At 43.2% G+C, this 25120-nt stretch overlaps 1 protein-coding gene across 2 annotated transcripts in view; it reads right to left on the reverse strand.

Moving 5' to 3' along the window:
- Positions 1-6862: 6862 nt before the first annotated feature.
- LOC139562968 (C-Jun-amino-terminal kinase-interacting protein 1-like) overlaps positions 6863-25120 on the reverse strand; it is a 75268-nt gene continuing 57010 nt past the window's right edge. The window contains exons 7-10 of one of the 2 annotated variants that reach the window (XM_071381182.1): positions 24767-24883; positions 23778-23848; positions 23411-23509; positions 6863-7949 (exon numbers count right to left, since the gene is read on the reverse strand). In XM_071381182.1, the coding sequence (XP_071237283.1) occupies positions 7877-7949; positions 23411-23509; positions 23778-23848; positions 24767-24883 (360 nt within the window). In that variant the 3' untranslated portion in view covers positions 6863-7876. The remainder of the gene's footprint in view (positions 7950-23410; positions 23510-23777; positions 23849-24766; positions 24884-25120) is intronic. The other variant, XM_071381184.1, reaches the window with a different exon arrangement.

The raw sequence follows: 25120 nt of genomic DNA on the forward strand, positions 1-25120 counted from the left end.
TAAGGTCCCACGGTTGACAGTGCATGTTAGAGCGAAAACCAAACAATGAGGTCAAAGGAATTGTCTGTAAACCCCCGAGACAGGATTGTGTCGAGGCACAGATCTGGGGAAGGGTACCAACAAATGCAGCCTTGAAGGTCCCCAAGAACACAGTGGCCTCCATCATTCTTAAATGGAAGAAGTTTGGAATCACCAAGACTCTTCCTATAGCTGGCCGCCCGGCTAAACTGAGCAATGGACCATGAAAAACAAGATTATTTCGTCTGATAATACCAAAATGTAACTCTTTGGCCTGAATGCCAATCATCACATCTGGAGGAAACCAGGCACCGCTCATCTCCTGGCCAATACCATCCCTACTGTGAAGCATGGTGGTGGCAGCATCATGCTGTGGGGACTGGGAGACTAGTCAGGATCGAGGGAAAGATGAACGGAGCAAAGTACAGAGATCCTTGATGAAAACCTGCTCCAGGACCTCAGACTGGGGCGAAGGTTCACCTTCCATCAGGATAATGACCCTAAGCACACAGCCAAGACAACGCAGGAGTGGCTTCGGGACAAGTCTCTGAATGTCCTTGAGTGGGCGAGCCAGAGCCCGGACTTGAACCCAATCTAAAATCTATGGAGAGATCTGAAAATAGATATGCATTAACGCTCCCCATCCAACCTGCAGAGCTTGAAAGGATCAGCAGAGAAGAATGGGTGAATCTCCCAAAATACAGGTGTGCCAAGATTGTGGTGTCATACCCAGGAAGACTTGAGTCTGTAATCGCTGCCAAAGGTGCTTCAACAAAGTACTGAGTAAAGGGTCTGAATACTTATGTAAATGTGATATTTCCGTTTTTTATTTTTAATACATCTGCAAAAATGTCTAAAAACGATTTTTGCTTTGTCATTAAGGGGTATTGTGTGTAGACTGATGGGGGGGGGCGATTTAATCAATTTTAGAATAAGGCTGTAACCTAACAAAATGTGGAAAGAAGTGAAGGGGTCTGATGAAGCCGCCCCGGTGTGTGGATGCTTTTTCTCAAAAATCCCATATATTTAAGTCGGGACTGGCACAGAGCCCAATAGGACATTGTCACAAAGCTACATAGTCATAGGCCTTCGCTTCACTGCTGGAGGGAATACATGGCCATCCTTGATTGTTAGCTAGAAATAAATGTTTAATGAAATGTGTGTGGCACGAGGTAAACGGTTTTCGATCAATTGAATTAATTTGGTATCATAAGGGAATCGCTCAGACCGCACTTACCAGTAGGACTACTTATCTCACACACTCTGGCAGAGAAGTAGCCTATGTGAGCACTTTAACATTAGCCTAAACATACAGTTAAACTATTCGTCATCAATAGATTAATGAACTTCAGATATGATAGACTAGTTTATGCTGCGAACAACATGCTTTTATTAGCCTACCAGAATTGCCTACAAAAAGGTTTGCTATAGGCCATCAATTGAAAGGTTTAAATTGTTATCACCTACAGTTCAGAGTAAGGTTATTTAGTTTTTTTATATCTACTTGTTTGAATATATAAATATCAATGCATTTATGTATATAAATATATATATATTAAAACAAATATATATATAAAAACACAAAATTATAACCTGCTGTGTGAATATATATATACAGTGGGGAGAACAAGTATTTGATACACTGCCGATTTTGCAGGTTTTCCTACTTACAAAGCATGTAGAGGTCTGTAATTTTTATCATAGGTACACTTCAACTGTGAGAGATGGAATCTAAAACAAAAATCCAGAAAACCACATTGTATGATTTTTAAGTAATTAATTTGCATTTTATTGCATGACATAAGTATTTGATACATCAGAAAAGCAGAACTTAATATTTGGTACAGAAACCTTTGTTTGCAATTACAGAGATAATATGTTTCCTGTAGTTCTTGACCAGGTTTGCACACACTGCAGCAGGGATTTTGGCCCACCATACAGACCTTCTCCAGATCCTTCAGGTTTCGGGGCTGTCGCTGGGCAATACGGACTGTCAGCTCCCTCCAAAGATTTTCTATTGGGTTCAGGTCTGGAGACTGGCCAGGCCACTCCAGGACCTTGAGATTCTTCTTACGGAGACACTCCTTAGTTGCCCTGGCTGTGTGTTTCGGGTCGTTGTCATGCTGGAAGACCCAGCCACGACCCATCTTCAATGCTCTTACTGAGGGAAGGAGGTTGTTGGCCAAGATCTCACGATACATGGCCCCATCCATCCTCCCATCAATATGGTGCAGTCGGCCTGTCCCCTTTGCAGAAAAGCATCCCCAAAGAATGATGTTTCCACCTCCATGCTTCTCGGTTGGGATGGTGTTCTTGGGGTTGTACTCATCCTTCTTCTTCCTCCAAACACGGTGAGTGGAGTTTAGACCAAAAAGCTACATTTTTGTCTCATCAGACCACATGACCTTCTTCCATTCCTCCTCTGGATCATCCAGATGGTCATTGGCAAACTTCAGACGGGCCTGGACATGCGCTGGCTTGAGCAGGGGGGGCCTTGCGTGTGCTGCAGGATTTTAATCCATGACGGCGTAGTGTGTTACTAATGGTTTTCTTTGAGACTGTGGTCCCAGCTCTCTTCAGGTCATTGACCAGGTCCTGCCGTGTAGTTCTGGGCTGATCCCTCACCTTCCTCATGATCATTGATGCCCCACGAGGTGAGATCTTGCATGGAGCCCCAGACCGAGGGTGATTGACCGTCATCTTGACCTTCTTCCATTTTCTAATAATTGCGCCAACAGTTGTTGCCTTCTCACCAAGCTGCTTGCCTATTGTCCTGTAGCCCATCCCAGCCTTGTGCAGGTCTACAATTTTATCCCTCATGTCCTTACACAGCTCTCTGGTCTTGGCCATTGTGGAGAGGTTGGAGTCTGTTTGATTGAGTGTGTGGACAGGTGTCTTGTATACAGGTAACGAGTTCAAACAGATGCAGTTAATACAGGTAATGAGTGGAGAACAGGAGGGCTTCTTAACTGCCTTGTTCAGGGGCAGGACAACAGATTTTTAACTTGTCAGCTCAGGGATTTGATCCAATAACCTTTTGGTTACTGGCCCAACGGTCTAAACACAAGGCTACCTACCGCCCCAACCTTGTGCTATCTTAAGTCTACACAGACAACTAATGACCTTTTACACACTATCTGCTGACTTCCACGTATACAAAAAGGATGTGCTTCTCTATAAAATCTTTGAACCGGCACTGTTCGTTGATGTCACGCCCTGACCATAGAGAGCTGCTTATTCTCTGTGTTGGTTGGGGCGTGACAGTGACTAGGGTGGGTCATCTAGGTGTTTGGTGTAATGATCTATGTTGGCCTGGTATGGTTCCCAATCAGAGGCAGCTGTTTATCGTTGTCTCTGATTGGGGATCATATTTAGGCAGCAATTTCCCCATTGTGCTTTGTGGGATCTTGACTATGGATAGTTGCATGTTAGCACTATTGTTAGCTTCACGTTTCGTTTTTCTTCTGTTTGGTGAGTTTATTATTTATTAAACATGTGGAATTCTACACACGCTGCGCCTTGGTCCAATCATTGAAACGATCGTGACGGTTGAGCTTTTCGAAAATGCACCGTTGAGTGGATAGTTTATTTTCCATTTTTGAAAATCTTATAATAAAGTGTTGTTTGAAAAAATCTGCAGTCTCTCTTCCCTTTCATTGGATATTACATGACAACACCTTCTCATTCAAGGGTTCTTCATTATATTTACAATTTTCTGTAAAACTATGAAATAAGACATGGAATCATGTAGTAACCAAAAAGTGTTAAACACATCAAAATTATTTTATATTTGAGATTCTTCAAAGTAGCCATCCTTTGCCTTGATGACAGCTTTGCACACTTGGCATTCTCTCAACCAGCTTCTTGAGGTAGTCACCTGGAATGCATTTCAATTAAGAGGTGTGCCTTGTCAAAGTTAATTTGTGGAATTTCTTTCCTTCTGAATGCGTTTGGGCCAATCAGGCCAATACCCTAGATAGAGTTGCACCCCTAAAAACTAAAAACATTTGTCAGAAGAAACTAGCTCCCTGGTATACAGAAAATACCCGAGCTCTGAAGCAAACTTCCAGATAATTGGAACGGAAATGGCGCCACACCAAACTAAGTCTTCCGACTAGCTTGGAAAGACAGTACCGTGCAGTATCGAAGAGCCCTCTGCTGCTCGATCATCCTATTTTTCCAACTTAATTGAGGAAAATAAGAACAATCCGAAATGTATTTTTGATACTGTCGCAAAGCTAATTAAAAAGCAGCATTCCCCAAGAGAGGATGGCTTTCACTTCAGCAGTAATAAATTCAACTTCTTTGAGGAAAATATTTAAATCTGTGTATTCCTCCAAAGCTCAGTTGTCCTGAGTCTGCTCAACTCTGCCAGGACCTAGGATAATGAGAGACACTCAAGTGTTTTAGTATTATATCTCTTGACACAATGATGAAAATAATCATGGCCTCTAAACCTTCAAGCTGCATACTGGACCCTATTCCACCTAAACTACTGAAAGAGCTGCTTCCTGTGCTTGGCCCTCCTATGTTGAACATAATAAACGGCTCTCTATCCACCGGATGTGTACCAAACTCACTAAAAGTGGCAGTAATAAAGCCTCTCTTGAAAAAGCCAAACCTTGACCCAGAAAATATAAAATACTATCGGCCTATATCGAATCTTCCATTGCTCTCAAAAATCTTTGAAAAAGCTGTTGCGCAGCAACTCACTGCCTTCCTGGAAACAAACAATGTATACGAAATGCTTCAGTCTGGTTTTAGACCCGATCATAGCACTGAGACTGCACTTGTGAAGGTGGTAAATTACCTTTTAATGGCGTCAGACCGAGGCTCTGCATCTGTCCTGTAAACCCTGACCTGTTTACCGGACGTGCTACCTGTCCCAGACCTGCTGTTTTCAACTCTCTAGAGACAGCAGGAGCGGTAGAGATACTATTAATGATCGGCTATGAAAAGCCAACTGACATTTACTCCTGAGGTGCTGACTTGCTGCACCCTCGACAACTACTGTGATTATTATTATTTGACCATGCTGGTCATTTATGAACATTTGAACATCTTGGCCATGTTCTGTTATAATCTCCACCCGGCACAGTCAGAAGCGGACTGGCCACCCCTCATAGCCTGGTTCCCCTAGGTTTCTTCCTAGGTATTGGCCTTTCTAGGGAGTTTTTCCTAGCCACCGTGCTTCTACACCTGCATTGCTTGCTGTTTGGGATTTTAGGCTGGGTTTCTGTACAGCACTTTGAGATATCAGCTGATGTAAGAAGGGCTATATAAATAAATTTGATTTGATTTGAAAAAGGACACTGACATCGTGAGGACAACCAGAGAGTTGCACCAGAGAAGTGTGTCATTGAGAAGCCTAAACGGTCCACGCGGAGACTCCTCGGAGACCTTCAAAACGTAATTACATCACTATATTCTGACCGATAAGAGCGGCAGTTCGGGGCAAGGTTAGGGTTAAAATAAGCATAGCTGACAAATGCACCCAAATGTATATTTCTCTCGTGTACTTTCTCTTTTTCTCTCTCTTTCAAATCCCCATTTTGGGTAACACGCGTCATAGTGTGTTGGCCCGTTGTACTAAGTTCTAATCAATAGCCTAGACTGTGTTTTGTGTATGTGTATCTTTTATTATCAGTTTAGCTTTCTAGTAAATAAATAATCAACTAAAATTGGTGTGGTACGAACTCATTGGTGGGACTCGGATGTGTGCAGATTCCCGGATTATGCGACGTTCAGAATGAGACTGTAGAGTTAATTGATTAATTAGTGACTGTTGTAAAATCGATATTCTTTGAGTTCATTTTCCCATGGTGCCCCAGGTTAATGAGTTAATAATTGCCTGATTCATTTAATCACGCAATTATAAACCGTTAATCATTCGATGAGCAGCAGTCGTCACATTAACTAATACAACATCACGACAGTAGTATGGGGATGGCTCCACCTACCCTTACAGTGAACTTAGGGTATAATTCTGGTTCCATCAGAATCTACAAGCAACACATGGGTAGGAGCGATTGGCTGATTTCAGACCAGGCCATTGTTTCCAGAAACAAACAACTGGCCATGGGTTGGCCATTTTGAGGTGAGGTCCTATCTTATTTTGTTGAACCTTGATCTAGTCCTACTTTACTCTTGTCTTACTATCTCAACACACACATGATATCTCCTCCACAAAAACAGGCTGTTCTCAACCTCTCCTATCAACACACCATGTGGTATATCTAAATGATATAGCAATAACCACAATGATCCTTCAAAGAGGCACTACTTGTAAAAGACACCAGTCTCCCCCTGCCTTGTACTTCCTAGTCAGAGCACCTCTGTAATAGACTGAGGCTTTCCTTTAAAACTACATCTCCCATCATCCATTTCCTACACATCATCCTATTTCCTACAAACCTTTCATGTCCTTTTTGTGAGGGACAGAGGTAATTCCCTTTTATGTTACCGGGGTAACAGCTTGAGTAAGCGTCCTTATCTTATACCCAGTTATCTGAATAGCAACACCATCTGAACTCTCAATATGAACTCTCATTTCGTGTTGAAACGGAGCACGAGAAGAACTATGAGGCAGTCCACAGTGACCATTCCTTCCTGCAAATTAGAAGGCTAAAACATCCTTAAAAGCAAGCCAAAGCGGTTGACTGGAAACTGTGGTCCATCTCTTTGTTTCTGGTCATGGAATTACAATACTGTAATTCAATGAAGGAGTGTACCCTTAATGATTTATCAAGATCAGTCTTGATTTATCAAAATCAGTCTTCCCACAAATAAAATAATAACTAGGGTCATGTTCAGCACAAACAAACGGAAGCATTTTCAAACAGAAAACAGCGTGAGCACTTTTATTGGTAGGAATCTCTGTTTTATAAATGTTCTATTGATTCCTTAATGTGAATATATTTGAGGGTTCTGACAGTGTACCCGAGATAATACCAAAGGCTTTGCAGCATATTAAAGACACTATTCCTGGTCAACAGTGTGACCCTAATGCTTACTTGTTTACTTGTTTTTATTTTCCACATGGAAAATCATTTGTCATCCCCTTAATTGTAAAGGTTGGGGTAGGGTAATCTGATCCATGATCATTAGTTACCTTCGACCACAGGACCAGTGAGGCCTTATTACCCTCTCCAAACACACTGCACCATTAGCTCATGCAGAATCACTGTTTCCCTCACGCAATGTATCACACCAAAATGAGAGATTCCATAGAATTAGGGATTAGAATACTAAAATACTTGTAATTTAATAGGATCTTTATGGCAGGTTCTTTACTTTATTGATTTATTTTCCCTGACCTCCATTTGCTGTTACCTTAGTGACTACTGGTTTTTCTGGGGTTCACCAAGTTCACAAAGCTCAGTGTTCTACCTGGGATTCAAGCTCTAAGTCTACAAAGCCCAGTGTTCTACCTGGGATCCAAGCTCCAAGTCTACAAAGCTCAGTGTTCTACCTGGGATTCAAGCTCTAAGTCCACAAATATTAGTCTCAGACTACTCCAGTCCAGGTCACTATGATTTGAGCATTGTGCTTTGAGTGGACAGCCTGAGGACACCATAGGCACATTAACTTCCTCATCAGTGACTCCATTTTGCATATTTTGCGACCCTCTCTTCAACATCTCCACTATGTTTGGATCAATTACTTGTTCAATCTTCATACTGTTTGATATATTTGGATAAACAGTAGACACCAATACCTCTCCTTCTTTCTCTCTCTCCATCTTTTTGTCAGATGTATTAGTTCATATTTGTTAGAAATGTTTTCTCCGTCATGCAACTTTATGTCATGATAAACTGTAATGTAGAGGGTTGTGGTGGAAGTCGGGTCGGGGCGGGTGCTATTCCAGGTAAATATCCTCTGTCGGACAGGAGTAATCTACAAATTCCTTATAGTACAACTGGAAAGCTTTCCTGTAGAAGAGACAAGAGGGGAGAACAGATCGGGGGGGGGGGGGGGGGGGGATAGATAAAAAAAAAAAGGTTATTCAATCACTTAGTTCCTTACCTGACAGGTATGACAACTCTCTACAGAAACATACACTCAGTGGTCAGTTTATTAGGTACACCCATCCTGCACCGGGTCGGAGCCCCCTTTGCCTCCAGAACAGCCTTAATTCTTTGTGGCATGGAAACGTTGCTCAATTGGTAGCAAAAGACCTAACGTGTGCCACGAAAACATTTCACACGCCATTGCACCACCGCTACCAGCCTGTACTGTTGACACCAGGCAGGATGGGGCCATGGACTCATGCTACTTACGCCAAGTCCTGACACTGCCCACAGCATGATGCAACAGGAAGCGGGATTCATTGCACCAGGTGATTTTTTTCCACTCCTCAATTGTCCAGTGTTGGTGATCGCGTGCCCACTGGTGCCACCTCTTGTTTTTAGCTGATTGGAGTGGAACCCGATGTGGTGTGGTTGTCTGCTGCAATAGCCCATCCGTGACATGGACTGACGATTTGTTTGTACCGAGATGCCGTTCTGAACACCACTGTTGTACTGCGCTGTTATTTGCCTTTGGCCCGCATGTTAGCTTGCACGATTCTTGCCGTTCTCCTTCGACCTCTCTCATCAACGAGGAGTTTTCGCCCACAGCACTGCCGCTAACTGGATGTTTTTAGTTTGTCGCATCATTCTTGGTAAACTATGGACACTGTTGTGTGTGAAAAGCCCAGGAGGCCTGCTGTTTCTTAGATACCGGAACCGGCGCGCCTGACGCCGACAATCATACTATGCTCAAGGTCGCTTAGGTCACTCGTTTTGCCCATTCTAACGTTCAATCAAACAGTAACTGAATGACTCAATGCTTGTCTGACTGCATTATATAGCAAGCCATGTGACTCACTGTCTAGGAGCGAACCATTTTTGTGAACGGGAAGGTGTACCTAATAAACTGGCCTCTGAGTGTACTGGGTCAACTACAACCAACAGGCAGAATTTAGCGCTGGATTTCTTAATACGCTACTAACAGGAGATTACATGTTAAACCATTTGCTTGCAACCAAAAACCCACAAAAATTAACTAGCAGATCAGTTGATGCATGTTGTCACTGTTTCAAAATAGTTAGATGCCAGACAGCTGCGTCTAGGTTCTCTACTCTTGGCCCAATGAAGTATTGGGAACATTGAAAATAGCAAGGCTGGTAATTAATAACACATATTTATTGTTAGAATATAGACCCAATGGATTTTAAGAAACTTGAGTACAGTAAACTCGAGCAGTGTATAGTTCAGTACCTTATAGTTCAGTAGAGTAGAGTATAGTTCAGTAAAGTAGAGTACAGTACTGTACTGAAGTGAACTATTCTCTATTGTACTGTACTCTACTTTCCTGTACTGAACTATACTTTACCCGAGTTTAAAGTACAGTAGAGTACGATAGTGTATAGTTCAGTACAGTAGAGTACAATGCAATATGGTTCAGTACAGTTCAGTACAGTACAGTAGAGTATAGTTCACTTCAGTACTGTACTCTACTCTACTGAACTATACTCTACTGAACTATACTGCACTGAACTATTTTGTACTGTACTGCACTGAACTATACTCTAGCATACAGTATGGTATAGTACAGTAGAGTACAGACTACTGAACTCCAGTCTACTGAACTCTGCTCTACTTTTCTATACTGTACTGAACTATACTCTACTCAAGTTTATTGTACAGTAGAGTACAGTACAGTGATGTGCAAGACAGTACATTATAAATACCTATGTTTGGGCCACAGAATATAATTTGTCATTTGACACCTTGATTATACTATAATTAATACACATATAGATTATATTAACTCAATCGTGATTGGCTTGATTAAGTTACTAATTTTAGATGTAGGCAGTTCAGGAATACTTTATTTTCTCCTTTTAATAAGAAATGACCATACTGTATTAAGACGTCTTTATTAATGGATAAAATAAAATTGAAATTAAAAGTAAACCAACACAAGCTTTACATATGAAAATGTGTAGAGTAAAGATATTAGGTTTAATTTATACCGATGACAATACCCACCAGAGGGCTAAATAGTCTTGAAAAATGTTGGAAGCAAACAGGACTTAAAGGTCAACTGCCCATTAGAACCACACTTCTCTGGGTTTAAACGGCTTATGTGGCATAAATATGAGTTAGAAACATTAATTACTGTGTCAAAATTGTCTACAAAGTGTAAATAGGATAATTTTGGTCATAAAGTCAGTCTCGTCCAAAACTGAGTTTTGTAAGTTAGTTTGTTACGACTTACTGAAGGGTTGGGTATGGCATACTTACATGCCCACTTTTGCCAATGATGGCCAATTGCCCAGAAACAACGCGTTGTGGTCCGCACCCAGCTATCATATGGACATTTGCTGTCAAGTCAAAGTGCAACGCAAGCACATTTAGCTCGGCAAATAGGAGTTAAAATGGGCTTCCATAAAGTTGGTCCAAACCTTCAATGCATTTCAACAATATGATAGATTTGATCCGACACGGTCACTTCTGCTGTTAGCAAGATAGGCCAGCTACGATACCACATATTAAAGGGGAATGATACTATACCTAGCTAAATACAGTGCCTTAAAAACCTCTTGACACTACAGGGGGTGCTGTTTCAACTTGGACATTTATCGTTCCCAAATTAAACTGCCTCGTACTCAATTCTTGCTCGTACAATATGCATATTATTATTACTATTGGATAGAAAACAATCTCTAGTTTCTAAAACCGTTTGAATTATGTCTGTGGGTGAACCAGAACTCTTTCTGCAGCGAAATTCATGACAGGAACTGCGAAGGTCTGAAAACGAGGCTCTGTTCTCAGATCAGTTTAAAGCTCTGTATGTATCCTATGGGTCGACATGAACTGCACCCGCCTTCCCCTGGATGTCAGTAACCAATGAGAAGTGGAATGGAGTTTCTACGTAGATCTCAAACCTTATAAAAGGCCAAGGAACGAAGGGAGCTCTCTTTTCGACATTCGTCATTACGCAAAGCAAGACCTCAGGATGGCATTTTGAAACGCTCAGTTATCAGCCTTAGATATATCCGTCTGTAATTTAATTCGATATAGGTGTTAGAAACATCATAACGAAGTTATTTTAAACCGAGTTATATCAGTTTATGCGAGTATATTACTATTTTCGGAATTTCCTTAGTATTGCGTTTTGAGGATTTGGGCATGTTGTGGCCACATAGCTATTGTTAGCTGCTAATTCCGAAGTTGAAGACGACGTTTTACAACCAAGCAACGATTCTTTTGGACAAAGGACACCTTGCCCAAGATTCTGATGGAAGCTCGTCCAAAAGTAAGAGCTATTTATGATGTTATTCCGTATTTATGTGGAAAAATGTAAACGGATTTGTCCGCCATTATTGCGGCACTAGTCTGGCTGTAACGCACACTGTATGTCTAGTAACGTTAATTTTAAAAATCTAACTCAGCGGTTGCATTAACAACTAATGCATCTTTCAGTTGCTGTCCAACCTGTATTTTTTAGTCAAGTTTACGATTATTTATTGATTAGATTAGGTGCCTTTCCAAGATGGCGCCGGCCAGAATGCATGAACTGTTGCCACTGATCACATTGTATAACCACGATTTGTGCTGCTAAATATGCACATTTTCGAACAAAACCTATATGCATTGTGTAATATGATGTTACAGGACTGTCATCTGATGAAGTATATCAAGGTTAGTCAAAAATTATATATCTTTTGCTGGATTGTTACGATCGCTAACCTGTGCTGCTGGTAAATTGCTTGTGTTTCTGGCTATTGTGGTAAGCTAATATAATACTATATTGTGTTTTCGCTGTAAAACACTTAAAAAATCTGACATATTGGCTGGATTCACAAGATGTTGGGCTTTCATTTGCTGTACGCTGTGTATTTTTCAGAAATGTTTTAAGATGAGTAATTAGGTATTTGACGTTGGTCTCTGTAATTATTCTGTCAGCTTCGGCACTATTTCAGATTGCAGCTGCAATGTAGAACTGTGATTTATACCTGAAATATGCACATTTTTCTAAAAAAACATATGCTATACAATAAATATGTTATCAGACTGTCATCTTATTAAGTTGTTTCTTGGTTAGTGGCTATATATATCTTTATTTGGTCGAAATTGTGATAGCTACCTGTCAGGTTTTGGCCAGGACTGTTCTGGTTTTTTGTCACTAGATGTCCCCATTGCACCTTTTTTGTACCTTTTGTTTTTCCCTTGCTCTAATTATTGTTTGCACCTGTATGTCGTTCCCTTGTTAGTATTTAATCCCTGTGTGTTCCTCAGTTCCTTGCTCAGTGTTTGTATGTTAGCACCCAGCCCCAGCCCAAGCCTTGTTGTGAACATATATTTTTCTCTTGTTGGATTTTCCAGAGGTTCTCTGGTTTTGTTCTTTTGTATTTTGGATTAGTCTTTTGAGGTTTGTTTTTTCCCTTGCTGTTTTTACCACTTTGTGGATTTTCTTTGTATTTTGGAAGATATCTATTTTTTATTAAACCACCATCTCTAGTACTGCTGTGTCTGCCTCATCTTCTGGGTTCTGCCGATTTAGTGACTGTTTCTCGCACCGGGTCCTGACAGAAACACTGAGCCATTAAAATGAACCCAGAGGCAGCCAGTACCCAGGATTTTTTTTCCCATGCTGTCCCACCACGAGGGGACTGTCCAACGTCACGAAGCTGCTCTGGTTCAGCAAGAGGCCTTAATGGCTGGACATTCTCAACTTCTGTCGGAGATGATGACTTCCATAAAGCAGATTTCTGATCAACTTTCTCCTGCAACCGCTTCTGCTCCAGTTCATCAGATTCAAGTGCCCGTGGCAGTTAACCCCCTGGCTGAACCTCGTCTGCCGCCTCCCCAACGGTTCTCAGGTGATCCGAGTGGTTGTAAGGGGTTTTTCACCCAATGTTCTCTCTCCTTCGAGCTGCAACCCTCGTCATTTCCCACCGACCGGTCCAAGATAGCATATATCATCACCCTGCTGTCGGAAAAGGCCCTAGCCTGGGCTACTGCTGTGTGGGATGCCCAAAGTCCCTGCTGTGCCAGCTACTCTACCTTTGCTGAAGAATTCAAGTGAGTGTTTCAAGGTCCTACCAGCGGTCCTGACTCAGCCAAACAGCTCCTGACTCTCCGCCAAGGTCGGCGCAGCGTGACGGACTATGCCATCCAGTTCCGCACGGTGGCAGCAGCGAGTGGCTGGAATGACGAGGCGCTCACAGTGTGCTTTTTGAAGGGTCTTTCCGACACCATCCAAGATGAACTGGTCACTCGGGAACCACCGGACAACCTCGAGTCCCTGATCAAGTTGGCTTCACGCATAGACCAGCGTCTGAGAGAGAGAGAGCTCAACCGTAGATCTCTCACCCTAGCTCCTGTCGGTCCCAGCTCCGAGTCTCCACCTTTATCCCCGCTGACTCCACCGGAACCCATGCAGGTTGGACGCATCTCCCAGGCTGAGAGAGACCGCCGGATGAGGGAGCGATGCTGTCTATATTGCGGCAAACCGGGCCATTTCCTCTCCACGTGTCCCGGGCTCCAGGGAAAACGCACTCTCCCGTGCAGGCCTGGGAGGACGGTAACGGAAAACATAACCTCCTCTCATCCATCCAACTCCCGCCTGCTCATTCCAGTTACCCTTTCCTGGGACAACCACGAGCTTCCCCTTCAAGCCTTGGTAGACTCTGGAGCCGCAGGTAACTTCATGGATGGTGTCTGGGCGAAGGAGAATGGCGTTCCCTCTGAACCTCTAAGTGACCCCATAAGGGTTACTACGTTGGATGGAAGCCCTTTGGGATCTGGACTTGTCACTCGTGTCACTACCCCCTTGCGTCTTTCAGTTTCCCAACACCAGGAAGTGATGAACTTTCATCTGACCTCGTGTTCCGAGTTCCCTCTCGTCCTTGGATACCCCTGGCTTCACAGCCATAACCCTCACATCGACTGGTCTGTGGGCACTATCAAGCAGTGGGGTCCTACGTGCCAAGCCACTTGTATCTTCCCAAGTTCCCCGAGTTCCCCTCCCGAGTCTCTAGAATCCATCGACCTGTCCCGAGTTCCCGAGTGTTACCATGACCTCAAACCGGTATTTAGCAAACAGAGGGCCACCAAACTACCACCCCATAGACCTTACGATTGCCCCATCGACCTGTTTCCGGGCACCTGCCCCCCCAGGGGTCGGATCTTTTCCCTATCTCCTCCCGAACGAGCTGCTATGGATACCTACATCAAGGACGCTCTGGCAGCAGGCCTCATGCGTCCATCCACCTCGCCGGCGGGAGCAGGGTTTTTCTTTGTGGCCAAAAAAGACGGGGGATTACGTCCTTGCATCGACTACCGGGGACTTAATGCCATAACCGTCCGTAACCGCTACCCGCTACCCCTTATGGCCACAGCCTTTGAGCTGCTCCAGGAAGCAGTGGTCTTCACTAAGCTTGACCTGCGGAACGCATACCATCTTGTGCGGATCAAACCCGGTGACGAGTGGAAGACCGCTTTCAACACGCCTACTGGTCACTACGAATACTTGGTGATGCCCTTCGGCCTGACCAACGCCCCGGCTGTGTTCCAAGCGCTCATAAACGATGTGCTTAGGGATATGCTTAACATTTTCGTGTTTGTTTACTTGGATGACATCCTCATCTTTTCGAGCTCCCTTCAAGAACACACTAAGCATGTCAGACAAGTGCTCAAACGCCTCCTAGACAGCCATTTGTACGTTAAGCCGGAAAAGTGTGAATTCCATTCCTCTCGAGTACAGTTCCTGGGATTTGTAGTGGAACCCGGTCGAGTCCAGATGGACCCCAAGAAGGTAGGGGCGGTAGCAGATTGGCCCACCCCCAAGTCCGTTAAGGAAGTTCAGCGTTTCCTGGGCTTCACTAACTTCTACCGCAAGTTCATCAAGAACTTCAGCTCGGTGGCAGCCCCTCTCTCAGCTTTAACCAAGGGTGGCAACACAAGGTTTCTGTGGGGAAGAGAAGCTGAGACGGCCTTCCAAGGACTCAAGCAGCGCATCCTCTCTGCTCCCATCCTGACACTACCGACGGCGGATGAACCTTTTGTGGTGGAGGTAGACGCATCAGAGGTTGGTGTTGGAGCTGTCCTGTCTCAGAGGGGTGAAGACAAGAGGCTTCATCCTTGCGCCTTCTTCTCTCACCGGCTTACCCCGGCCGAGAGGAATTACGATGTGGGGGATCGTGAACTCCTAGCGGTTAAGATGGCATTGAAGGAATGGAGACACTGGCTCGAGGGGGCTTCTCAACCGTTTCAAGTGCTTACGGACCACAAAAATCTGGAGTATATCCAGCAGGCGAAGCGGTTGAACTCCAGACAAGCTCGATGGTCTCTTTTCTTCAGCCGATTCCAGTTTATTCTCACCTATAGACCCGGGTCGAAGAATCTCAAACCGGATGCCTTGTCACGAGTCTACTCTCCTGCCATTCGAGAAGATACTGACATGACTGTTCTTCCTGCCGCTAAGATCGTGGCTCCGATCTCGTGGCAAGTGGAGGATACCGTGAAACAAGCTCAAGCCATCGAACCGGGCCCTGGAGGAGGTCCTGCTAATCGGTTGTTTGTTCCCTTGACCAAATTACCTTCTGCCAAGGAAACAGCTGAGTTGGTGATTAACCATGTGTTCCGAGTCTTTGGCATCCCGCAAGATATGGTTTCCGACAGAGGTCCCCAGTTCGCCTCAAGGTTTTGGAAGGCCTTCTGCCAACTCATAGGGGCCACGGCCAGTTTATCTTCAGGGTACCATCCGGAGTCCAACGGCCAAACTGAGAGGATGAATCAGGAGCTGGAAACCACCCTCAGATGTATGGTTTCCAACAACCCATCCACATGGTCATCCTTCATTGTTTGGGCTGAGTACGCGCACAACACCTTGTGCTCCTCCTCCACTGGTATATCCCCGCACGAGTGTCAGTTTGGCTATGCTCCTCTATTGTTCCCGGACCAGGAGGCAGAAGTCAGAGTGCCTTCAGCCTCGAGGTTCATCAGACGCTGTCGGCTTACGTGGAAGAAGGCCCGTCTTAATCTTCTGCGTTCCTCACAGCAGTACCAACGACAAGCCAACAGACGTCGCCGTCCCGGTCCTACCCTGTACCCCGGCCAGAGAGTATGGCTCTCAACAAAAAACTTACCGCTACGGGTGGAGTCTCGCAAGCTGTCCCAGAGATTCATCGGACCCTTTAAGATTGCCAGGAGAGTCAATCCCGTTACTTTTCGCCTGCACTTACCCAGATCCCTTAAAATCAATCCCACATTTCACATTTCTTTATTAAAACCTGTTGTTTTTTCTCCCCTTATTCCGGCAGGCAGACCTCCCCCTCCGCCCCGTGTCATCGGAGGCCAGTCGGCTTATACCGTCCACCGGATACTGGACTCCCGCCGGGTGCAGCGGTCCTGGCAGTATCTGGTGGACTGGGAAGGCTACGGTCCCGAGGAGCGCTCCTGGGTTCCTGCCAAGGACATACTGGACCCTGACCTCATTCGTCAGTTCAGGGCCCTCCACCCTGAGAAGGCTGGTAGGAACGTCAGGAGCCGTTCCTAGGAGGGGGATTCTGTCAGGTTTTGGCCAGGACTGTTCTGGTTTTTTGTCACTAGATGTCCCCATTGCACCTTTTTTGTACCTTTTGTTTTTCCCTTGCTCTAATTATTGTTTGCACCTGTATGTCGTTCCCTTGTTAGTATTTAATCCCTGTGTGTTCCTCAGTTCCTTGCTCAGTGTTTGTATGTTAGCACCCAGCCCCAGCCCAAGCCTTGTTGTGAACATATATTTTTCTCTTGTTGGATTTTCCAGAGGTTCTCTGGTTTTGTTCTTTTGTATTTTGGATTAGTCTTTTGAGGTTTGTTTTTTCCCTTGCTGTTTTTACCACTTTGTGGATTTTCTTTGTATTTTGGAAGATATCTATTTTTTATTAAACCACCATCTCTAGTACTGCTGTGTCTGCCTCATCTTCTGGGTTCTGCCGATTTAGTGACTGTTTCTCGCACCGGGTCCTGACAGCTACCCATGCAGGAAAAAAATGGTGGGAAAAAAAAGTTGTGTCTTTTGCTATCGTGGTTAGCTAATAGATTTACATATTGTGTCTTCCCTGTAAAACATTTTAAAAATCAGAAATGATGGCTGGATTCACAAGATGTGTATCTTTCATCTGGTGTCTTGGACTTGTGATTTAATGATATTTAGATGCTAGTATTTACTTGTGACGCTATGCTAGGCTATGCTAGTCAGCTTTTTTACTGTGGGGGGTGCTCCCGGATCCGGGTTTGGGAGTGCCTTAAGAAAGGATTCACACAACTTGACATTTACCAAATTATGTTATGCTAGTGCCTGATTAAAAATTTTTATTCAATTGAGATTTTAGGTCCCTGGCCTACACAAAATAGCCCATAATGTCAAAGTGCAAAATTTTAAATTTAAAAAAACGAATTAATAAAACATTTAAAGCTGAAAGAAGTCAGTAAGTATTCAAACTCTTTGTTATGGCAAGCCTAAGTACAGGATAAAAAATAATCCTTAACAAGTCACGTAAATTGCATGGACTTCTGTGCAATAATAGTGTTTAACATGATTTTTGAAGGAGTATCTCATCTTTGTATCCCACACATAAAGTTATCTAGTTATCTAAGTTATCTATCTTAGTTGAGCAATGAATGTAGAACACAGATTCAACCACAAAGACCAGGGAGGTTTTCCAATGCCTCACAAAGAAGAGCACATATTGGTAGATTATATTTTAAAAAGCAGACATTGAATATCCTTTTGAGCATGGTATTAATTACACTTTGGATTGTGCATTAATACACCCAGTCACTACAAAGATACAGGCGTCATTCCTAACTCAGTTGCTGGAGAGGAAGGAAACCGCATATGGATTTCACCATGAGTCCAATGGTGACTTTAAAACAGTTACAGAGTTTAATGGCTGTGATAGAAAACTGAGGATGGATCGACAACATTGCACTTACTCCACAATACTAGCTAATTGACAGAGGGAAAATAAAACTGTACATAATTAAAATATTCCAAAACATGCATCCTGTTTGCAAGAATGCACTGAAGTAATACTGCAAGAATTAAGGCAAAGCAATTCACTTTTTGTCTTAAATACAAAGTGTTATGTTTGGAAACTCCAATACAACACATTACTGCGTACCACTCACCATATTTTCAAGCGTAGTGGTGGCTGCATCATGTTATGGGTATGCTTGTAATCGTTAAGGAGTGGGGTGTTTTTTCATGATTAAAAATTTAACGGAATGGAGCTAAGCACAGCCAAAATCCTAGAGGAAAACCTGTTTCATACTGCTCTCCATCAGACACTGGGGGATGAATTCACCTTTCAGCAGTACAATAACCTAAAAAGGCAAGGCCAAATATACACTGGAGTTGCTTACAAAGAAGACAGTGAATAGTCCTGAGTAGCCGAGCTACAGTTTTGGCTGAAAAACGTCTTGAAAATTGATGGCAAGATTTGAAAATGGTTGTCTAGCAATGATCAACAACCAAGTTGACAGAGCTTGAACAATTTTGAAAAGAATAATGGCCAAATATTGTCCTATCTAGGTGTGCAAAGCCCTTAGAGACTTACAGAGAAAGAATCACAGCTGGAATCGCTGCCCAAGGTGACTATAACATGTATTGACTCAGGGTGTGAATACTTATGTAACTAAGATGTCTTTGTACTCCATTTTCAATACATTTGCAAAAATGTCAAAAAACATAGTCATTATAGGGTATTGTGTGTGGATGGGTGAGAAAAATATATATTTGTACAAGGCATAACACAATACAATGTGAAATAAGTCAAGGGGTATGAATACTTTCTGAAGGCACTGTACAAACGAATGTGTAATGTGCATGTAAGAGGAAGATATGCATAGCTCACGTTAGCTAGCTTTAATTGTAGCCTATTTGGAATTTAGGGTCAATACAGGGCAGGCACTTGGATACTAGCTTGCTATTTAATCATAGGATGTAGCTAGCTAGCCAACTCATTTCAATCCGTAAAAATATATAACCTAAACCTGAATTTGCAAGTTAGGTAGCTGGCTAACATTTGGGGGCTTCGTCTGCTAACCTGAAACAACATGCCTGTTCTCCTAAAAGTTTATTGTGCATTTTCTAGGGCAAAAATAAATTACGGATGGTACTTGTCTACTACAAATATAGCTATGGCTCCGGCAGCAAATAGCAGAAGGTATCAGCAAGCACTCGGGGCTCTCGAGTGGCGCAGCGTTCTAAGGCACTACATCTCAGTGCAAAGGGCGTCACTACAGACACCCTGGTTCGATTCCAGGCTGTATCACAACCAGCCGTGATTGGGAGTCCCATAGGGCGGCGCACAATTGGCCCAGCGTTGTCCGGGTTTGGCCGGTGTAGGCCGTCATTGTAAATAAGAATGTGTTCTTCACTGACTTGTCTAGTTAAATAAAGGTTAAATAAATAAATACAATTATAAATTCAACAATGTACACAGCTGGTTGCAGAGTAACGGTGTCACCGGCCTGAATCTATTCTGTAGTTAAAGTCCCTCTATTAGCATATACATTTTATTTAATTCACAGTCTACGTGCATAACCTGGTGGATTTGTTGTTCAGCAGCATCATGGGAAGCCCACTACTATATCAGGAGCTCTTACAGAAGGCTTAGGCAGTGTCCAGACACCAGTCCCGCTTCAGAGTAGTGGAGGACACTTGAATCAGATTGGCCACATTTGATCTGGTCACTGGTCAAAATACTGTCCTGGAATTCACCTAACCACCATACGGAATCATGGCTCTCTCTGGATATATTGTCCCTGTCCATACAGCCAGCGGGGTTCTCAGTCCATTGAGCAGACAGGAAGAAAGAACTCTCTGCGGAAAAGCAAGGTGGAGGGGTATATCTTATGATTAACAACTCCTGATGTGATTGTGGTAACGTACAGGAACTCAAGTCCTATTGTTCTCCCGATCTCGAATAACTCCATCAAATGCCAACTGCATTACCTTCCGAAATAATTTTATTTGGTTATTGTCCTGAAAGGGTGTGTGCTCAGCAGCCTCTGTCCACATCGACGAGCCGCAGTGGAGAGGGTCAAAAGCTTCAAGTTCCTCAGCGTGCACATCACTGAGGACCTGAAATGGTCCCCCCACACCAACAGTATATATAAGGTATTTCAGTTTTTTAATTTTTAATACATTTGAAAATTATCTAAAAACCTGTTTTCGCTTCCTCATTCTGGAGTAATGTGTGTAGATGGTGGGGTAATGGGCGGAGGCCAGCTAGTGGTGACTATTTAACAGTCTGATGGCCTGGAGATAGAAGCTGCTTTTCAGTCTCTCGGTCCAAGGTATGATGCACCTGTTCTGTCTCCCCCTTTCAGATGGTAGCGGGTTGAACAGGCCGTGGATCGGGTGGCTGAGGTCCTTGATCTGGCTGAGGTCCTTGACCTTGACTTTCTGTGACACTGGGTGCTGTAGACGTCATGGAGGCAGGCAGTGTGCCCCCGGTGATGCGTTGGGCTGACAGCACCACCCTTTGGAGAGTCCTGTGGCTGTGGATGGTGCAGTTGCCATGCCAGGCGGTGATACAGCCCGACAGAATGCTCTCAATGGTGCATCTGTAGAAGTTTGTGAGGATCTTAGGCCAAATGTCTTCAACCTCCTGTTGCACCTTCTTCACTGTTGTAAGTTTACATACACCTTTGCCAAATACATTTAAACTCAGTTTTTCACAATTCCTGACATTTAATCAGAGCAAAAATTCCCTGTCTTAGATCAGTTAGGATCACCACTTTATTTTAAGAATGTGAAATGTCAGAATAATAGTAGGGAGAATTATATATTTCATATTTCATTTCTTTCATCACATTCCCAGTGGGTCAGAAATGTACATACACTCAATTAGTATTTGGTAGCATTGCCTATAAATTGTTTAAGTTGGGTGAATTTTGGCCCATTCCTCCTGACAGAGCTGATGTAACTGAATCAGGTTTGTAGTTCTCCTTGCTCGCACATGCTTTCTCAGTTCTGCGCACAAATTTTCTATAAGATTGAGGTCAGGGCTTTCTAAGGGCCACTCAAATACCTTGACATTGTTGTCCTTAAGCCATTTTTCCACAACTTTGGAAATTTGCTTGGGGTCATTGTAAATTTGGAAGACCCATTTGCGACCAAGCTTTAACTTCCTGACTGATGTCTTGAGATGTTGCTTCAATATATCCACATAATTTTCAATTCCGCATGATGCCATCTATTTTGTGAAGTGCACCAGTCCCTCTTGCAGCAAAGCACCCCCACAACATGATGCTGCCACCCCTGTGTTTCACGATTGGGATGGTGTTTGTCGGCTTGCAATACTCCCAATTTTTCCTCCAAACATAATGATGGTCATTATGGCCAAACAGTTCTATTTTTGTTTCATCAGACCAGAGGACATTTCTCCAAATAGTACAATCTTTGTCCCCATGTGCAATTGCAAACCGTAGTCTGGCTTTTTGTATGGCGGTTGTGGAGCAGTGGCTTCTTCCTTGCTGAGCGGCCTTTCAGGTTATGTCGATATAGGACTGGGATTGATTTGCACTTTTCACACCAAAGTACGTTCATCTCTAGGAGACAGATATTGTTTGTACAGATGAACGTGGTACCTTCAGGCATTTGGAAATTGCTCCCAAGGATGAACCAGACTTGTGGAGGTCTACACATTTTTTTTTTGAGGTCTTGGCTGATTTCTTTTGATTTTCCCATGTTGTAACTGGGAGGCACTGAGTTTGAAGTTAGGCCTTGAAATACATTCACAGGTACACCTCCAATTGACTCAAATTATGTCAATTAGCCTATCAGAAGCTTCTAAAGCCATGACATCATTTTTTTGAATATTCCAAGCTGTTTAAAGGCACAGTCAACTTTGTGTATGTAAACTTCTGACCCACTGGAATTGATACCGTGAAATATAAGTGAAATAATCTCTCTGTAAACAATTGTTGGAAAAATGTCCTGTGTCATGCACAAAGTACATGTCCTAACCGACTTGCCAAAACTGTAAATATTGCTATGAGACTTGTTTCTACACCTTGATTACACCACCAGCTGTGGTAAATTCAATTGATTGGACATGATTTGGAAAAGCACACACCTGTCTATATAAGATCCCACAGTTGACAGTACATGTCAGAGCAAAAACCAAGCCATGAGGTCAAATGAATTGTCCGTAGAACTCTGAAACAGGATTGTGCCGAGGCACAGAAGGGTACCAGGTTTGAGGGACAGATGAACGGAGCAAAGTACAGGACCTCAGTCTGGGGTGAAGGTTCACCTTCCAATAGCACAACGACCCTAAGTACACAGCCAAGACAACGCAGGAGTGGCTTTGGGACGTGTCTCTGAATGTCCTTGAGTGGCCCAGCCAGAGCCTGGACTTGAACCTGGTCGACCATCTCTGGATAAACCTGAAAATAGCTGTGCAGCGACACTCCCAATCCAACCTGACAGATCTTGAGAGGATCTGCAGAGAATAATGGGAGAAACTACCCAAATACAGGTGTGCCAAGCTTGTAGCTCCATACCCAATAATACGCAAGGCTGTAATTGTTGCCGAAGGTGCTTCAACAAAGTACTTACTGATGTAAATGTGATATTTCATTTTTTCATTAACATTATATATCTTTCACCTATTTTTGCTTTGTCATTATAGGGTATTGTGTGTAGATGTTATTTTTTTAATACATTTTAGAATAAGGCTGTAACGTAACAAAATGTGGAAAAAGTCAAGGGATCTGAATACTTTCCCGAACGGACTGTACATATATAATTATATTCCGGACTCTGACCTTGCTCGTTATAATATTTCTTAATTCCTTCCTTCTTCTGGTTTGGTTTTGTTAGGTATTACTGCACTCTTGGAGCTATGAACATAAGCATTTCGCTACACCCGCGATAACCTCTGCAAAATATGTGTACGCGACCAATACAATTTATTTTGAAGTCCACAACTTCAAAACATTGTTCTCTCCATAGCAAAGCTACCTTACTTGCTGTACTCATTACTCCACCCAAGAAACACTCACATCAAACCACACCCCCAAGATAACTCTTGTACGCCTTCCGCATTTCTTAATTGGCATTGATGAAAAAACGAGGCCAAATCACAAAGTGCAGTCGCCCTTTAAACACTGACATTAGCTTAAAGGGAGCGATAATATAATGGCCAATAGAACTTAGCGCATATTGGTGGTTTAACGATAAATCACCTCGTGTTGAGACATCGTTCAATGTTGGTTGTATTTGACCCACTATAGCTAAGAACCTCTTGAATCCTCTGAAAATATAAGAGGGACAAAGAGCAAAAGAGTGACATGATATGTATCTTTTTTAAGCCAGAAACAAACAAGTCCTCGAACCTCACCCAACAGACTCTGCCAGGGGTTTAGTAGAATCTTCAGACACAAACACATGACAGGCAAATCTCTGGTCAGCTGGGTGTTTTGTGATGAAGCCAAAGTACCTAAGGGGATACCATACAAGCCACACATGGGTAAAAAAAAAAGAAGAAAATACAGGGGTCAGAGGAGCGAAACCCCAGAGAGAACCAGGTTCCGGGAGTAAAATAACTTTGACATGTAAAAATGCAGATTTTACAATGGAAGGTACCCAGAGTGATTATTTTTCTCCATTTCCTCCACTGCTTGCGCTATGACTCTCCCAAAAAGCACATTTTTATTTGAATACAGTGAACATGACTGACAAAATTTCATCCAGCTCAAGGTACTTACTTGCTGTTCTTAGGGTGATAGCCACAGAAGGAAACATTCTTCAACTGGAAGAAGTGGCTGCACTGGTTACTCTGTGATGACAGACAGACACACACATCTATATTATAAACTAGTGGTGGATTTGCGTCCTTAAATTTTGGACGGACTTTCTTCATTTTGGGCTCAAAATAAGCGCATCGTCTGGTACCATGGGGAACAATGTCGTGTAACAATGGGAAACTGTGATGTCACAAGGCAATGCACACTACAAATGAATGCAACATAATTCTTTGGTACAAACCTCATTGACCAAATTCTATGGCTCTGAAAAACAGGTGTTGGGGGTAAAAAGTATCCACCCTCCATGTCAACGACTGCATTTCTCATGGAATTTGCTATCTGCTTACACCACATCATCTGTAGGAGCTGTAGCTAGTGAACCTTATGATTGGCAAATTAGATTAGCTATTAAAACAAATCATAGCCTTAATGTCAACAAAGAACCCACTGATGGTTACATAGCTTTACTTCAGCTTAGGTGGGCACTGCTGTTGCCAGATGAAATTCTCACTTGCTTCTATTAAGATGTGTGGACTGCTATACCCTGTAGTGCCCACACTGAGGCGTTATCAACCTTCTTTACTGGGAATATTTCCCTCAGTGTGATCTTGCTAGTCAGAGGTTTGGATAAAACATCTCTTTGTATCTAGTCTTGCAAGCCAGACGCAAAGTTTTGTAGTTGTACTTTGGTCCAAACTAAACTGCTGTCTTTCTAACATGCGCTGAAGGTGTGCCTTAAGAAGTGTGTGTGTGTGTGTGTGTGTGATGCAAATGCATGTGTTGAGTGTGTACGTGTGTGTGCATAAATCTGAGTATGTCTGTCTGTGTACCTGTCCTGTGTGCGTGTGTGTGCGCACGTGTGTGCGCACGTGTGTGTGTGTGTATGTGTGCATGTGCAGATGCGCGTGGATGTTTACAATGTGTGTGCATTTGAGTGTGGAAGCTCTTACTCTGTCAGAGGCATGGTAGTCATCCTGGACGAGGAGCTTCACGCCTTTCACGTTGATCTCAAGGATACAAGACGAAGGTGGGTTATACTGCACTGTCATCCTCCTATTGGTGGCAATCTGGCGACAATCAAAACAGCATCAGCATCCCTTGAGAAAAGCAGCAGCTGAAACGTCAGGCCCGGTTTAGATATTGAATTTATATGTACACTGCTCAAAAAAATAAAGGGAACACTTAAACAACACAATGTAACTCCAAGTCAATCACACTTCTGTGAAATCAAACTGTCCAATTAGGAAGCAACACTGATTGACAATAAATTTCACATGCGGTTGTGCAAATGGAATAGACAAAAG

This window comes from Salvelinus alpinus, chromosome 33 (genome assembly GCF_045679555.1).
Source record: "Salvelinus alpinus chromosome 33, SLU_Salpinus.1, whole genome shotgun sequence".
In the NCBI taxonomy this organism is placed as follows: domain Eukaryota; kingdom Metazoa; phylum Chordata; class Actinopteri; order Salmoniformes; family Salmonidae; genus Salvelinus; species Salvelinus alpinus.